This window comes from Carcharhinus amblyrhynchos, chromosome 25, assembly GCF_965287045.1.
Source record: "Carcharhinus amblyrhynchos chromosome 25, sCarAmb.v2.hapA, whole genome shotgun sequence".
NCBI lineage: Eukaryota > Metazoa > Chordata > Chondrichthyes > Carcharhiniformes > Carcharhinidae > Carcharhinus > Carcharhinus amblyrhynchos.
The window spans coordinates 12408601-12427135 of record NC_137348.1 but is presented as its reverse complement, the minus strand read 5'-3'; the positions used below and the strand labels follow the sequence as shown (position 1 = coordinate 12427135).

Genomic DNA, 18535 nt, shown 5'->3' with positions numbered 1-18535 from the left:
GCAATGTACATATGTTGCATTATTGGCAGTTCATATGAGCCATTATCAAGGGCAGACATGGCAGTGAAAGGTTAATGTTTTGAGAAGTTAATCACAGCCTTTTCAGAAGTGCAATGTTTGTGGGCCAGATCCAAAATATGACTAGTATTTTCTGATTTCCTGAACACCTACTGTAAATAGAAGCCACTTCCATGTGCCTATTCTAGGATTCCGGAATTATCAACTTCGTGCTTTCAGATTTCTCCCTACTGAACCATTTAAATTCTAAGAAACTACTTTTCAATCAGTTTCCTCCAGTTGTGAAGTATTTACTGCCTGGGTATCGTCTGTTCCTGAGTCACCCTATTATTTTCCTCTAGTAGTGAAGATTCTATATTGTGTGCGGTCAGCTAATAGCACATGATTAACAAATCAACACTAAATATTTACATAGTAAATGTTTTTTGTTAGTCCAAAAGTGCTGAAAACCTGAACCTTTTGGAGTTGAAGTTGATTAAATACAGATTGAAATTAAATTATATTTGTGACTATGTTGAACAAAATCCAACTGCACTAATTATAACCAAGGCCATTATAAGATTGCCATTGCAAAGAGTTGGGTCAAAAATGCTAAACTATTCTTGCAACTTTAAAAAATTGAACTATTCTGTGAATGTACAAAATAATATTCACATTAGACTCAACAGCTGAAAAACCATAGAACCTTAGAATTTAGGAAGTTGGTTCTTTTTAATTCCATATTATACCACCAGCAGAACTTGCGCACAGAGCTGTACTGTAAGGAAATATTTATCAGTCACTGGAATATTTCGATCATCTTCAACAAAATCAGTGAAGTGAGCAACTAAAGTAAAACATCCCACAGCAAAGGTTTTAGCCTAAGGGAAAAGCCGAATGTTAAAAATGCCAAATACCTGTGTAATTGAAACTTAGGCACCCAGCACTAGAAGGATTCCTGCTAGCACAGTTCATGCTGTCATGGCTGATGGGAATGGATAACATATATGGAGTGGGAGAGATAATTAACAACATGCTTTATTTGTGTGATTCATGCTCTGCTTTTGCCCCAGCAAGTGTCTGCATTCAAAACATTCCAGTGCTGTTCCAGGCATGTCAGGCAGGCAGCTGGAGGCTGGTCACTTTGATTTTTGGATCAGGATCAGCATGATATCATAAACTGTAGTGGGGTTGGGCACAGATCACAGTAAATTAGTTTCTAGTTTCTTGATTTGATCGAAAATAGTAATGAACTGGTAGGTTTTTTAAACAATCATTTTTTTCTTTGAAGATATTTTACTTGCCTTCTCATATTCTCATAACTAAAGGACTACTGATCTATTTATGTATTAGCAATTGTGCAACTTGTATTTTAGACGCTAATATTTTGCCAAGCTACAAATTAACGGACTTAAAAAGAAAAAGTGGCAAGCCTAGAAATTCCTGAACCTTACTACTTCCTACTTCTGTGGAATTGTTTGCTTATCAATTTTAAATTTTCATTTTTAAAAGTGGAATTGTGGTTATAAGTCTGGCATTACCAGATAGAATGACCAACTGAGGAGCTAGTTTACATGAGAGATTTAAATTTTAATTTTTTATGTTTGGTGTTGTGTTTTTTAAAGGCCTTTTCAGAATATTATGTCTTGAAGTCATCTTCTTGCTTCCCTTGTCACTTTCTCTCCCCCTTTTCTGCCCTCCCCTCCAAAAAATAGTAGTTTCCCTTTTCTGCTATGCAGTACCTTGAAACATAAGTAATAATTAGAATTGCTGTCAGCTTTCATTCAATGCAATTTATGAACTGAGATCTTAAGATCATGCAGATTGTTTTTTTTTCTCCAATGAGTTCCACCATTTCAAGTTAGAAATTTGCATGTGAGGAACTGCAGGGAAAGTTCTATCTCCTACTTACTCTGCAATATTAATCCACTATGTAACGGTGAAAACTAGTTACCTTCAAATAGATGCAGGTGGTTTTTGCTGTCTAGTTTACTGACCGTTAGGATTTATTCTGATTCTGAATTGCTGTGTTTTTTTTAGTATTAAGATTATCTTAATTAGTAATAAGGTGCTGACTGAATGGTAAAATATATCCTATTTCAATGGGATGAAACAGTGCATGAGAAACTGCAAATTAATTTGTCTCACCATTTCACACTTGCCAAGAACAGATAGAAGGTACAGCCTTTGTTTTGCAGTCATTACCTGATTGATTATTTTAAGTAACTAGTTTAAGGCCAAGATTTTCTGCCCTTTTTTGTTCATTTCTGTTGAGTGAGCCCCTTTAGTTCTAAATCCCTAGGATTTAGATAAATAATTTGCCTTTAGTAACATGTCTAGATCATGCTCTACTTCTGAACTTTTTAAATTAGAGCAGGTATGGAGATTTTTCAGAACAACGATGTTGTGAGAATAATTTACTCTAAAGTTGCAATTTATCGTTTTCACTATTAGTAAAAAGATTTATTGTCAGTTTTATTTTAAGTGGCAGATGTCTGCACCCTATAAATGCTTGAAAAAGTTCCCTTCCCTCCCCCACTTATCCTAATAAGTTAAGAGAATGACTGCATGATTAAGGAAATGCAGCCGTCAGGTATCTAAATTATAAGTGATCATAAGGAGACCTTTTGATTGAGTTGGAGCAAGATAAATTATATCAGGAGAGAATTGCAGAGAGTAGAGCCTAGTGACAACTCTAAGCTGAGTGAGGTGTGACTGGTTGATTACAGTTTCTTCAAAAACCTAGATAAAAAGGGGGAAGCATACAAGAATAGAAAATAAATCACAGTCCAACCTAAAAAAAACATGCACTTGATCCAATTTTAGAAACTATAATGCACACAAAAAAGTAAAAAAGTTTATTGCATTTATGTAGCTATCTTACTCCCTGAGGGATTGTTTTGGCAGGTTCTGCAGAATGATCTACTCCTGTTGGAATTTTGCAGTGTGCTCTGAAAATACTTTTGCAGCCAAATTTAGGGCAGTGGAGGAAAGTCACAAGCTAAAAACTGAACCTTGAAACTAGCTGTCTTTGTTTGCACTCTAAATGTTAAACCAGTGAGGGTATTTACATGTGTGTCATGAGGTTAGTGCTCCTGGTGATTGGTACTTTTCAGAGTACTGAAAATCCTTTGTTGCATCCAAATCAGACATATTTCTTGTTACATAACATTTGGAATAAAGTTGTAGTGCAAGAAATGACATTGATTTTCATCTTCTAATCTGACTAAAATTCAATGTTTGCTTTAATAAGCCAATTTTTTAAAGATTTTTTAAAATGATGTACAAATCATCAACAAAAAACTCAAAATAAGACTGGGGTATATTGAAGCCACTAGGTTTTGACAATCTAACGTTCTCCAGATTAATAAACTTTTCTTCCCATGTACATGAGGTCTCTGCAATAGTGGATGATTACCTTTATATCAATCATCATTTTTGGATCTGGCATGTGGTTTTATAGCCACAAAGCCTTTCTGCCGCTAACATTTCCCATTTATTTTGTCCCTGGTAACTGGCACTAAAACACATTGGCTTACCTGCATCTATGGCTGCATTCTTTCGTAGCCAGCAAGTTCTGGCATGGGACTTGAAGTGGAGATGCTGGCGTTGGACTGGGGTAAACACAGTAAGTAGTCTCACAACACCAGATTAAAGTCCAGTAGGTTTGTTTGGTAGCACAAGCCACTAGCTTTTGGAGCACTGCTCCTTCATCAGGTAAGTGGGAGTTCTGTTCACAAACAGGGCAGAACTCCCACTTACCTGATGAAGGAGCAGCGTTCCGAAAGCTAGTGGCTTGTGCTACTGAATAAACCTGTTGGACTTTAACCTGATGTTGTGAGACTTCTTAATGGGACTTGAATCCAGGGCCTTCTAGCTCAGAGGCAGAAGAACTATCCACTGAGCTACTCCAGCTCTAACTTCTAAAATTATGGGACGTTTTCCTTAAAATGACCAGTGTATCATCACTGCAGCATGAAGTTGTTGGTGATTTTCAGCTCCAATGATCCATATTGACGATTTCCCCCATTTGATTGGGGAGTAACACCCAATTTTGTATGTGCTTGCACTGCGGGAGAGCAAAAAGCTTCAGATGTTTGAAGAATTAGTGGTGTTCAAACTGATATGACCTGACATTGTATCAACATGCAGGGTTATTTTTCCAGCCAAACTGGATTGGTGCCTTTTAACTTCCAGTAATATCTGCTGAATACTGGATCCAGACCGTTTTCAGAATATGGCAATGTGTTTGGAAAAGAGTTGTACATAATACAAGTTCTCATTTTTGGATTTTTGCTTGGCAAGTATTCACCATTGTTCCTAAGTCAATTACATTGACCCTTAATTCAGTGTGGCTTAAATATTGGTATGAAAGATTTCTACTTTTAAATTATTTCTAACAGTAATTTGCCCTTCTAAACCTGCTGTTCACCGCCCCGACCTCTTCCATACTCATTTACACATCTTTAATTGATCAATGGCAAGAATGGTAACAAGTTCAACAGCAGCAATTTGAATTCATATTTATACCTTTGGTGGTGTGAAATCTCCCAAGGTGATTCATCAGGGCAATGATGTTGAACAAAATTTGACACTTAAGACATGAGATGCCAGGGTAGGAGGAGGTCAGTTTTAAAAAAACATCTTAAAGAAGAGGAATAAGGAGTAATAAGAGATGGAGATATTTAGAGAGAAAATTCCAGAACTTGGGGTCTAGGCAGTTGAAGGAATTGCTGCCAGTAGTGGAATAATGAAAATTGGTAAATGTGCAAGGATCCAGAATTGAGAAGCTCCAAGATCTTGGGTTGAAGGGGGTTGCAAAGCTTGGGGAGGAATGGTGTTAGCGAGGAACTTGCAAACCAGAATCCTTAAATTGAAGGACTGCTGAGCCACGTAGGTCAGCGAGCATAGTGTTGATGTGTGAACCGCAATTGGTGCAGGATAGGAAATGGTTAATGATGTCGCTTTGTCACCGTGCAGTCTTTTAACTTGAGTAGTATGTCTATCTTGAGAACCAAGATAAGTAAACTAATTGGAGATAAATACATGAGATTTTTTTTCCCAAACATACTTATCTGGCTTAGTCTAGAAGTGTTTCATTGCCAAATCACAACGTCAGTCTCTTAACTCCTTTGTTATGAAGATTGTGAATAAATAAATGAAGCTTCAACTTCAGATTTATTATGGCATTATAAAACTTTGACTTCATTATGATGCCACATGGTTAATCCTTGGATAATATTTACTTTCTCAGGTTCAAAAAGTGCTATTATATATAAATTTAACAGTGCTTTGCATGCAAAGAAAGTTAAATTTGCAAGTTGTAATAGTTAACTGATATAAGTTGCTTTACACATTATGAAATAGTAGATAAATGCACAATTAGGACAGCTATGCCAGAAGTCTGAAGTATTTTTGATAAATTGGGGCTCCCACTATAACAAAAATCTGTGTAAATACTATCTTAAATGATAGACAAAACAATTCAATCTCCAGACTCTCATCGTTGTACTGTTATTCATGTCTTGTGGAAAAAATGATGAAGCACATTCATTGCCAGCTAAACGATAAACATACAACAGAGTTGTGCCATGCAGTTAGACTTTTCCGTTTCACCTTGCAGATTTCAGCATTTGTTTCCTGGCTGTCCTACAAATCAGTTACATTATTTTAAATACATAAATGTAGAGAGATTGAGAACAAATTGTTGATGCCTGGTTATCTGTCCAAGTGCAGTGTGTGTATTATGGAGGTGGATGTAGAATGGTTCATGGTCTTGCTGTTTTCTATTGCCCCCCTGCTCAATTTGCCAATTTTCTGTTGTTACTGAAGTATGTAGACACTTGTTACTAACTACTTCTGGTATCTCTCTAGAGTTCCTGTTACTTAAGGGGTCTTGAATGTTGGTAGGCTCTTTGGCATTGAAGGCATCATGACTGAGCCTGACTCTGCTCAATTTCTTTTTCCTAACCTAGTGCTGCTGAATCCAGTCCGAGCACATTTTCTGTTAACAACCAACAACATTAATAAACTCCATAGAGTCAGACATGGGGCAGTCGTGGTCTGTCTGGTTTAAGTATGCGCTGAATAAATGTTTTTTCCATTATCTTTCAACATCAAAGAAAACTGCCAAAAAATCTTAATTTTTCTGCAGTGAATTATTTTACTGGTGGCACAGAGTTTGTTGAGGTATAATCCAAACTGGAATAGTATCAGAGCCAGATGCCTTCCCATTTGAGTCCAATTTAATCTGTTCAATAGTAAGTTCCTTAGCAAGATAACATTGACCTCACATTCAGACAGCTAGTCAGTGGCTTCATTATTGATTGTTACTTTCTTTAAAAAGCTTTGGAAATGATCAGATCACCTTTTTAGGATCTGATTTTTGTCTGAAAAGAGTGGTTTCCAGTTGTGCCGTTCAACTGTGGGCCTATTGAGGTGTATAGATTAGCTAGACAGTCAATATCTTTTCCCAAAGGTTGGGGAGTCTAAAACTAGAGGGCATAGAATTAAAGTGAGAGGGAAGAGATACAAAAGTGTCCAGAGAGGCAATTTTTCCACATACAGGGTGGTGAGTGTCTGAAACAAGCTGCCTGACATAGAAGTAGAGGCGGGTTTTGTCTTTTAAAAAGCATTCAGACAGTTACATGAGTAAGATGGATATAGAGGAATATGGGCCAAATGCAGGCAATTGGGATTAGCTTCGGGATATAAAAAAAAGGGTGGCATGGACAAGTTGGGCCGAAGGGCCTGTTTCCATACTGTAAACTTCTATGACTCTAAGACTGATTATGAGTATTATAAAAATGTGATTCTGATCAATGATGTAAGATTGCAATTTACCTGTAACTTCGCTCCAACAGATGTGACGTATGCACACGCACGCACCCCCACATGCACACACCTCTGCATGCATCCCCACACCCTATTGTCATTTGCTTGATCATCTTGATAAGTACAGGTAGTGTTTTTAACCAACTACTCTTCTTATATCATTTTCATCAAATGAGTCCTGGCGTTTGTGGATTTTTGTGCCCATGACTTCTAAAGCTGCATTATGACGACATCTTTGGAGCAGTTCCAGTTCAATGCCACCAGAAGCTGTATTTACAGTGATGTTTTTTAATAGTTGTGCAATGTTTTTACCTTGAGCAAATTATTTGCTCATGCTTAAGAGCATTTTTGTTTTGATATAATGTAAGTTTTGACTCCAGAGTGAAAAAGACATTCAATACCTCTTCGTTGGTGATTGTGACTTTGTTTTTTTTTCCTTCACTGACTAAGACTTAATGCCAGTAAATAAACACATTAAACCATCAGGAAAGCTCCCAAACTCTTGTCTTCATCCAGTGGAAAGATATATGGCGCAAGTGAATAAACACAAGTATTAAACAATCCAAACAGTTCATGGGACTAATTGGAAATGTAGCATAGTTCATTGTTTTCTGAAATTCATCATCAATAAGCAACAAGAAGGTGGTGCACCCTGCTCCCCCATCCCCACCCAGTTGTGATCTTGGATGAGTCTATCCTCTGAACTTATTTGATCCCTAACCCACCAGTGTCGAAACAGATTAATAAGATTCATGCAGATCCACTAATTTGTCAGTGCAAAAGTTTGCTATGATCTTAGTTCATGATTGATTTTGAAATGTCACCTTCTCTAAGTGCAGTTTGTTGCTTTCTACACACAGAAGTTGGCAACTATTTGCAATGACCATTTTATTTCATTGACAAAAGTTTCTTGTGCTTAAAAACGAAAAATTAGTCTGGCTGGGGAAGAGTTATCATACTTACAACATAAAATTTCAAACTACAAAAATAGTGTAAAAATGTGATTGGAGCTGGGTTATTTGGTTGAGCTGTTTGATCCATGAAGCATTGCCTTCTGCTTCCATAACAGCCTGTATTACCATCTTGAGACTGATCAGAATTATTGCTGTCAATCAGTAGCTAGACGTTGTAGCTGGCTCAACAGTAATGTGAATAGGTTTATGACTTACAACTTTCATTGCGTAAATCCAACTGTAAATCTTTGACAATTTTGCAGCAATGTGTGAGCATCAAATTTGAATGTAGATTTTCTGTAGATCTGTAATTTGAGTTTGAAAGGCACCTCCATTGTTGCTGTCAAAAACTTAGACTGATCAACGTTTTAGAATTCTGTCTGAAGACACCAAGCACTCTTATTTGAATAATATATTTTGTCTTGAACTGATGGTTGTCTTGCAGCACGTAATGGTTTTCATGCCAGTGAAACTGAACCAGTAGGCTTTCCGTGCAGCTCTTCACTCTGCTGTTTGCTTATGCATTGCTTTAAACAATCTAAACTTGTCACTGTTGGATGGGGAAAACAGCACTCGATATATATCAGGAATTAGCTGTCGAGGAGAAATAAAAGTAGTTGAAAAGATTTGATATACGGTGGGGAAAGGACAAATTCTTTTTTTAAACAAATTGCTTTTAAGTTAGTATGATGTAGGATTGTCTGATTTTTATATTTGACTTGTGAACCTTTCCTTTTTCTCTTCTCAGTTCAAGTCGGTTTTTAGGTCCTATTCGCAGGACTTTGTTCCTCACCATCACACCTCTGCATCTCCTTCTCTCTGCACTATCACCTCCCACTTTCCAGCTGTACACCAATCGAGGAGCTCCGATCTAACTTTACCGGGCTCGGCTGGTATAGTGAAAGCTACGGAACTGCTGGACTCTCATGACAATGCAAAGCCTGTTCCTGTCTGCCTCCCTCCTGAATCTGCTTTTCCCACCTCTCTCCAAACTTCTTCGGTGAGAACTTCGTTTGAATGCTTTAGTGCTTTACATAAATCCTGCATCCTTACTAAAACTCCCCTAAATCTCTGATAGGGTTAAGGAATTTGATTGATGCCTTTACATTTATTCCCCCACTTGCTATCATTTCAACTTGCTTTGAAGATACAATGTCCATTTGTAGATTATCTGTTCAAATGAAAATCCTCTGCTTCAGAAAAGTTTTTTTAAAACAAGGATTTGGGCGGCACGGTGGCACAGTGGTTAACGCTGCCAAGTCATAGCGCCAGGGTTCAATTCCGGCCTTGGGTTACTGTCTGTGTGGAGTTTGCACATTCTCCCCGTGCTTGTGCGGGTTTCCTCCAGTGCTCCAGTTTCCTCCCTCAGTCCAAAGATGTGCGAGTTAGGTTGATTGTCCATGCTAACTTGACCATAGTGTCTGTGGATTAGCAGGATAAGTATGTGGGGTTAAGGGAATAGAGCCTGGATGGGATTGTGGCCGATGCAGATTCAATGAGCCGAATTGCCGCCTCCTGTACTGCAGGGATTCTATGGTTCTAAGGACATTTGCAAGAATTTCTTTGCATTTTAAGGCAAACAGTTTACTAGTAAGAAAAAATGCAATGTTGGAAGTGTCGAACATTTGGATTCTTTTAAGAGTTTTTCACATTTCTTACTGTGAAATCACCAGAGGAATCACATAGAGTAAAATTGATAATTGATAATTCACATAGGGTAAAATTGAATCACATAGGGTGAAATTGATAAAGAAGGGTAGGATAAACTATGACGCTGGGCTAGCGCTTAATATAAAAAAGAGTAGCAAGAGTTTTTATAAATACATAAAAAGGAAGAGGCTGGCTAGGGTGAACGTTGGACCCTTAGAGGATGAGAGGGGGGACTTAGTGGTAGGGGATGGGGAAATGGCTGAGGCCCTGAATAACTTCCTTGTTTCGGTCTTCATGGAGGAGGACGTGAATAATTTGCCGGGTGTTAGCGATGGAAAGATGGTAGGAGTGGAGGGCCTGAATGACATTATTGTTACTAGAGAGGCAGTGCTCGACAGACTGGAGGGACTGATTGTGGACAAGTCCCCAGGACCGGATGGAATGCATCCAAGGGTTCTGAAAGAAATGGCGGAGGTGATAGTGGATGCCTTGGTGATTATTTTCCAAATGTCGCTGGATTCCGGGGAAGTGCCGGAAGATTAGAAAATGGCTAATGTTACGCCGTTGTTTAAGAAGGGTGGCAGGCAAAAGGCGGGGAATTATAGGCCGGTTAGTTTAATGTCTGTTGTAGGTAAAATGTTAGAATCCGTGATCAAGGAGAAAATAGCGAGGCATCTTGAGAATTGTTTGGTGGAGCAGACGCAGCACGGTTTCGTTAAGGAGAAGTCATGTCTGACAAATTTATTGGAGTTCTATGAGGATGTGTCTAGGGCAGTGGATAGAGGAGAGCCGGTGGATGTGGTGTTTCTTGATTTTCAGAAGGCGTTTGACAAGGTGCCTCACAAGAGGTTATTACAGAAGGTCAGGGGGCATGGAGTTGGGGGTAGGGTGTTAGCGTGGATAGGGGATTGGCTGTCAAATAGGAGACAGAGAGTGGGGATCAGTGGGTGCTATTCAGATTGGCGGTTGGTGACTAGTGGAGTGCCCCAGGGGACGGTGCTGGGGCCTCAGCTATTCACCATTTATATAGATGATCTGGAGGAGGGAACCGAGTGTATGGTGTCGAAATTTGCTGATGACACCAAGATTGGTGGAACGGCAAATTGTACGGAGGGTGTGGAGAGTCTGCAGAAGGATCTAGATAGGCTGGGCGAATGGGCCAGGAACTGGCAAATGGAATTTAATGTTGGCAAATGTGAGGTTGTCCACTTTGGTAGAAATAATGGTAGGAAGGACTATTACTTACATGGCAAAAAACTGCAGTATGCGACGGTGCAGAGGGACCTCGGGGTCCTTGTGCATGAGTGGCAAAAACCCAGCCTGCAGGTGCAGCAGGTGGTCAGGAAGGCGAATGGGATGCTGGCCTTCATAGCGAGGGGGATTGAATATAAAAGTAGGGAGGTCTTGCTGCAGCTGTATAGGGCACTGGTGAGGCCGCAGCTGGAGTACTGTGTGCAGTTTTGGTCGCCGCACTTACGCAAGGATATTTTGGCCTTGGAGGGAGTGCAGAGGAGGTTTACTAGGCTGATTCCGGAGTTGAGGGGGTTGAACTATGAGGAGAGGCTGAATAAACTAGGCTTGTACTCGTTAGAGTTTATAAGAATGAGGGGAGATCTCATTGAGACGTATAAGATGTTGAATGGGATGGATAGGATAGAGGTGGAGAGGCTCTTCCCGCTCAGAAAGGGTAGTAGGACTAGAGGGCACAGCCTCAGGATAAAGGGGGGGTGGTTTAGAACGGAGTTGAGGAGGAACTTCTTCACTCAAAGGGTGGTGAATCTCTGGAATTCTCTGCCCGTTGAGGTGGTGGAGGCGCCTCGCTAAATATTTTTAAGACGCGGGTTGATGGGTTTTTGATAAGAGAGGGGATTAAGGGTTATGGGGAGAGGGCGGGAATGTGGAACTGAGCCACGACAGACCAGCCATGATCTTATTGAATGGCGGGGCAGGCTCGAGGGACTAGATGGCCTACTCCTGCTCCTATTTCTTATGTTCTTAAATATAAACCAGGAAGGGTACATTTTATTTGCTTGTGTTATCAGCTTTAACCCCCAATCATTCTATCTCCACTAAATACACAAGCTGTTCTTGAGTTGTAAAATTTTAAAGTTGTCCAGTTGTGATATCGACCCAGTCACTGGGAACTGCACAGAATCCCAAACTTCGAGGGATTTGCCTTCTGACATTTGGGTGATAAATTGGGAACGATGAAGACACAAAAATAGCTTAAATTTATGCATAAGGGGATATGAATAGACATGTAAACTGAGAGGAACGTGGAAGAAAGAAATAGAGGATATTGAGGAATGTGAATAAGTCAGGTTAAAATGTTCATTCAGTATGTACAAAACACTAGAACATAGAACAACCACGGCACACACAGGCCCTTTGGCCCACAAGTTGCGCTGATCATATCCCTACCTACTAGGCCTACCTATAACCCTCAATCCCATTAAATTCCATGTACTCATCCAGAAGTCTCTTAAAAGACCCCAACGAGTTCACCTCCACCACTACCGACGGCAGCCGATTCCACTCACCCACCACCCTCTGAGTGAAAAACTTACCCCTGATATCTCCTCTGTACCTGCTCCCCAGCACCTTAAACCTGTGTCCTCTCTTAGCGACCATTTCAGCCCTAGGAAATAGCCTTTGAGAATCCACCAGATCTATACCCCTCAACATCTTATAAACCTCTATCAGGTCACCTCTCATCCTTCGTCTCTCCAGGGAGAAAAGACCTAACTCCCTCAACCTATCCTCATAAGGCATGCTACCCAATCCAGGCAACATCCTTGTAAATCTCCTCTGCACCCTTTCAATAGCTTCCACATCTTTCTGGTAATGAGGCGACCAGAACTACGCACAGAGTGGGGTCTGACCAGGTCTTATAAAGCTGCAGCATTATTTCCCGACTCCTAAACTCAATCCCTCGATTAATGAAGGCTAGTACACCATACGCCTTCTTGACGACATCCTCCACCTGCGAGGCCGATTTAAGAGTCCTATGGACCCGGACCCCAAGGTCCTTCTGATCCTCTACACTGCTAAAAGTCTTACCCTTGATATTATACTCCTTCATCCCATTGGACCTGCCATTGGAAATAAAGACTAGAAACCAGAGGCTGCAAATGGAATGAAGGGTGATGTTGCAACCTGAACAAAAATACGATCTGTTGTAAGATTGTGAATTAAATTGTCCTGGCTATACAATCCCAAAGTTGGAAGGATATGGTTGAAGTTTGTATGAGCATTTACTGCTGAGGCATCCGGAATTCCATTTATGAAGGTTATTCAAACATGAATAGAGGAAAAATAATGTTAAAACTTGTTGATAATACCACATTTGGGATAAGAAACTTAACTGCTTCAGGGAAGGAAATCTGTCTTACTTACTGTCTTGATGGATCCAGTCCCACACATCGCATAATCGAATGGTTTCAGTACTGTAGGAGATCATTCTGCCCTTAGTGTCCACGCTGGCTGTGCAAGAACAATACAGTTCGTCCCATTTGCTTGTCCTTGCCCTGTAGTACTGCAATTACTTTGCCTGCAGATGCATACCCACGTTCCTTTTGATAGCCCCGATTGTATCTGTCTCATCAGACACACACACAGCATTTCAGATCCCAACCATTGTTTGTGTAAAAATGCTTTTCTTGTGTTGCCATCAAATCTTTTCCAAATTGCGGTTTCTTGCCATAATCTCTGATTGGACCTCTCATGATTTTGAACACCTCTATCAAATCTTCTCTTCTCCAGCAGGGTGGCTTCATCAATCTGCCCATGCAACTGAACTCCTTCACCCCTCAATCTATTCTCATGAAACATTTGTACACTCTTAAAATACGATACACAGTATGTTAATCAAGGCTGAACCAGACTTTTGTTAAAGTTCCTCATTACAACACAGTCAACTCTAAATGGACCTTACAAGCTGATCAGCTGTGTCAAAGTACTAAATTAATGTTACATCCTGAAAATGAACATAAGGATTGCAGGAGATAGAAGGAGGATGTGGTAAGGTGTGTTGAGATATGGCAGCTGCATTCAAATTGAGAGATTGATTTGATCTGATTTATTATTGTCTCATGTATTAACATAGTGAAAATTGAAATGTATGAATATATGTATATATATATAAAATATATTAAAGGAAATAAATATTTTTAAATTTGTGCAGCTTTTGGTTAGACTACAGTTACAGTTTAGTGTATTGTCAAACTTTCACTTCCCTTTTGAATTAATTTAATATTTTTCTCAATAGCTATTGCAGTAAAGCATTCAATGCTTCAATAACCCATGTGCAAAAATTCTGACCACCTCTTTGTTGTTCTACCCATATTCTCAAGCCTATGTCTGGATTGCAGATCTGTTAGAGTAAAAGCAGTAAAAACTTTGAATCGTGGCTTTTAGAGGAAGGGATACAATATCATCTGCTACACTTCTCTCCTCTCTGCTTTTTTATAATTTTCCATTTCCAAATGAGAAGTTGAAAGTTATGGGAGATTCTCATTGTGGCCATTCTCAGTTGAACAGTGACAGGTTTGGCATGTTCTGGAGGATATTTTTGAGGATATACAATAAAATATTTGTTTTTACTTTAGCAGATCTGCAACCTGGACATAGGCTTGAGAATATGGGTAGAACAGCAAAGGGTCATCGGAATTTTTGCACATGGACTACTGAAGCATTGAATACTGCAGTTGCTATTGAGGAAAATATTAAATCAATTCAAAAGGGAATTAAGTAAATGTTTGAAAAAATGCAGGGAAATGGGATTTAAATGGATAGCTCAAGTTGAAGAGGTGGCATCAGCATGGATTTGATGGACAGAATGGCCGCCTGTGCTGTAATTTCTGTGATTGCATGACATGCCTATCAGTTTGGGATGACTTTGAATCATGGTCTCTAGAGGCAGGGGTACTGTATCATCCAGTACACTTCTCTCCTGTCTGCTTGTTTTATAATTTCCCAATGAGAAACTGAAAGGTCATGCTGATCTGAACTTGGCCTGTCAATGGTGCTTGGAATCCTGCCTTTTCAGATTCGTTTGTGAAATTTTCAGTTCATTATAATTAAAGTCTTGTTTTGAGCCAAGCTATAAAGCAAGATAAATGCAAAATGTTTAACAGTCATGAACTCTTTTGGACTACAGTCGAGTTGTTTGCATAAGCAAGTTGTTTAATTCGAATTATTGAATAGCACAGCAAAGGAATTTAGTGATTTTAAAATACTAATTATCAGAAAATCTGAATTAAGCAGTTTTAAATTAAGAGGATTAAACTAGCTATTTGTGGCAATCATTTAGTAAAACAGCTTAGTGCTGCTTATTTCTGATAAACTGCATTTTGGAAGGTCTGATATAGATAGGAAATATACAGCAAATGGCAGAACCCCTTAAGAGCATTGATAGGCAAAGGGATCTGTATGTACAGGTACATAGGTCACTGAAAGTGGCAATACAGGTGGAGAAGGTAGTCAAGGAGGCATACGGCATGCTTGCCTTCATCGGCCGGGATGTTGAGTTTAAAAACTAGCAGCTTTATAGAACCTTTGTCACCAAAGAATGTCAAAGAAGTTGATAAAGAAGGGTAGGATAAACTATGACGCTGGGCTAGCGCTTAATATAAAAAAGGATAGCAAGAGTTTTTATAAATACATAAAAAGGAAGAGGCTGGCTAGGGTGAACGTTGGACCCTTAGAGGATGAGAGGGGGGACTTAGTGGTAGGGGATGGGGAAATGGCTGAGGCCTTGAATAACTTTTTTGTTTCGGTCTTCACGGAGGAGGACGTGAATAATTTGCCGGGTGTTAGCGATGGAAAGATGGTAGGAGTGGAGGGCCTGAATGACATTATTGTTACTAGAGAGGCAGTGCTCGACAGACTGGAGGGACTGATTGTGGACAGGTCCCCAGGACCAGATGGAATGCATCCAAGGGTTCTGAAAGAAATGGCGGAGGTGATAGTGGATGCCTTGGTGATTATTTTCCAAACGTCCCTGGATTCCGGGGAAGTGCCGGAAGATTGGAAAACGGCTAATGTTACGCCGTTGTTTAAGAAGGGTGGTAGGCAAAAGGCGGGGAATTATAGGCCGGTTAGTTTAACGTCTGTTGTAGGAAAAATGTTAGAATCCGTGATCAAAGAGAAAATAGCGAGACATCTTGAGGAGAATTGTTTGGTGGAGCAGACGCAGCACAGTTTCGTTAAGGGGAAGCCGTGTTTGACAAATTTATTGGAGCTCTATGAGGATGTGTCTAGGGCGGTGGATAGAGGAGAGCCGGTGGATGTGGTGTTTCTTGATTTTCAGAAGGCGTTTGACAAGGTGCTTCACAAGAGGTTATTACAGAAGGTCAGGGGGCATGGAGTTGGGGGTAGGGTGTAAGCATGGATAGGGGATTGGCTGTCAAATAGGAGGCAGAGAGTGGGGGTCAATGGGTGCTATTCAGATTGGCGGTTGGTGATTGGGGAGTGCCCCAGGGGTCGGTGCTGGGGCCTCAGCTATTCACCATTTATATAGATGATCTGGAGGAGGGAACCGAGTGTATGGTGTCGAAATTTGCTGATGACACCAAGATTGGTGGAACGGCAAATTGTACGGAGGGTGTGGAGAGTCTGCAGAAGGATCTAGATAGGCTGGGTGAATGGGCCAGGAACTGGCAAATGGAATTTAATGTTGGCAAATGTGAGGTTGTCCACTTTGGTAGGAATAATGGTAGGAAGGACTATTACTTATATGGCGAAAAACTGCAGCATGCGACGATGCAGAGGGACCTCGGGGTCCTTGTGCATGAGTGGCAAAAACCCAGCCTGCAGGTGCAGCAGGTGGTCAGGAAGGCGAATGGGATGCTGGCCTTCATAGCGAGGGGGATTGAATATAAAAGTAGGGAGGTCTTGCTGCAGCTGTATAGGGCACTGGTGAGGCCGCAGCTGGAGTACTGTGTGCAGTTTTGGTCGCCGCACTTACGCAAGGATATTTTGGCCTTGGAGGGAGTGCAGAGGAGGTTTACTAGGCTGATTCCGGAGTTGAGGGGGTTGAACTATGAGGAGAGGCTGAATAAACTAGGCTTGTACTCGTTAGAGTTTATAAGAATGAGGGGAGATCTCATTGAGACGTATAAGATGTTGAATGGGATGGATAGGATAGAGGTGGAGAGGCTCTTCCCGCTCAGAAAGGATAGTAGGACTAGAGGGCACAGCCTCAAGATAAAGGGGGGGTGGTTTAGAACGGAGTTGAGGAGGAACTTCTTCACTCAAAGGGTGGTGAATCTCTGGAATTCTCAGCCCGTTGAAGTGGTGGAGGCTGCCTCGCTCAATATTTTTAAGGCGCAGGTTGATAGGTTTTTGATAGGCAAGGGGATTAAGGGTTATGGGGAGAGGGTGGGAATGTGGAACTGAGCCAAGACAGATCGGCCATGATCTTATTGAATGGCGAGACAGGCTCGAGGGGCTAGATGGCCTACTCCTGTTCCTATTTCTTATGTTCTTAGTTTGGCCGCATTTGGAATATAATGTTCAATTCTGGTCGCCACACTACCAGAAGAAGTGGAGGTGTTGGAGAGGGTACAGAAAAGATTTACCAGGATGTTGCCTGGTATGGAGGGCGTTAACTGTGAAGGGAGGTTGGAGAAACTTGGTTTGTTCTCACTAGAGCGAAGGAGGTTGAGGGGAGACCTGATAGAAGTCTACAAAATTGAGAGGTGTGGATAGTCAGAAGCTTTTTCCCAGGGTGGAAGAGTCAATTACTAGGGGACATAGGTTTACGGTACAAGGTTCAAGGTTTAAAAGAGATGTACAAGGCAGATTTTTCACGAAGAGAGTAGTGGGTGCCTGGAATTTGTTGCTCGGGGAAGTAGTGGAAGCGGATACGGTAGTGATTTTTACGGGGCATCTTACAAGTACATGAATGAGATGGGAATAGAGGGATACAGTCCCTGGAAGGGTAGGGGATTTTAATTAAGTCAGGCAGCATGGTTTGTGCAGGCTTGGAGGGCCAAAGGCCTGTTCCTGTGCTGTAATTTTCTTTGTTCTTTGTTGTGTTACTAATAAAGCCAATAAGTAGTTTAAGTTTATTTATTAGTGTCACAAGTAGTTACTGTGAAAGTCCCCTAGTCGCCATTCTCCAGTGCCTGTTCAAATACACTGAGGGAGAATTTAGCATGGCCAATGCACCTATCTGGCACTTCTTTTGGACTGTGGGAGGAAACCAGAGCACCCGGAGGAAATCCACGTAGACATGAGGAAAACATGCAAACTCTACACAGACAGTGATCCAAGCCGGGCATTGAACTTGGGTCCTTGGCACTTTGAGGCAGCAGTACTAACGACTGTGTCACTGTGCTGCCCGTTTCTTATTATTGATGTAACTGCTATTCAGCTGACTTTATATGTTTAAAATCCATTTAGAAAATACTTTGGCAGTATCCTGTTATATTTCCAGTACTAGGCAAGAATGGACGATCTTGCGGATTCTTTTCTTGCATTTAAATTTTTACCATCAGAGGCTGCTGAGTAAAATTTCTCACTAATAGAGGTGCACACTGGACAGCAAGTCCAGCTAGATCAAAAATACTCCTGCGGATCACAGTGTTTGAATCATTATGATTAGACAGACAAACATAAGGATTTGTTTGATTAAATAACTTGGAAGCATTAGTTTAGTGTTTTTAAATAACACTGATGGGCAGTGACCCTCAGTAAGCAGGGTGGATTTCATTCAGCTAGTTTGCTATTTTTTAATGCATCTGTTGTCAGGTTAAACTATAACGTGTATGTAGCTATGATGAGTGTTTTCAAGAAGAAAAAAAGACATTTTCAAGAATAGTTCAGTTAATATTCTAGAAAACTAGTGTACAAGTATATAATTCAAGAACAAAACATCCCAGAACTGATTAAATTTCTTTCTTAACTCCTATATCTTAAAAAGTAAACCTGTCCTATCTTTGTTTCACTAGCTTAAATTTTACAACTTGTTTAAGTTGTAGAGCGGCACAGTGGTTAGCACTGCTGCCTCACAAGGCCAGGGACCCGGATTCAAACATCTGGCTTGGGTCACTGTCTGTGTGGAGTTTGCACGTTCTCCCTGTGTCTGCATGGGTTTC

The 18535-nt window shown here is 40.6% G+C and overlaps 1 protein-coding gene across 12 annotated transcripts in view; it reads left to right on the top strand.

Moving 5' to 3' along the window:
• Positions 1-18535, top strand: part of rapgef1b (Rap guanine nucleotide exchange factor (GEF) 1b) — a 194725-nt gene that overhangs the window by 134889 nt on the left and 41301 nt on the right. For 9 of the 12 annotated variants that reach the window (XM_080212337.1, XM_080212336.1, XM_080212332.1 and 6 more), the window contains one exon: positions 8533-8784. The exons of the other annotated variants lie outside the window; for them this stretch is intronic. In XM_080212337.1, the coding sequence (XP_080068463.1) occupies positions 8533-8784 (252 nt within the window). The remainder of the gene's footprint in view (positions 1-8532; positions 8785-18535) is intronic. 12 annotated transcript variants of the gene reach the window in all.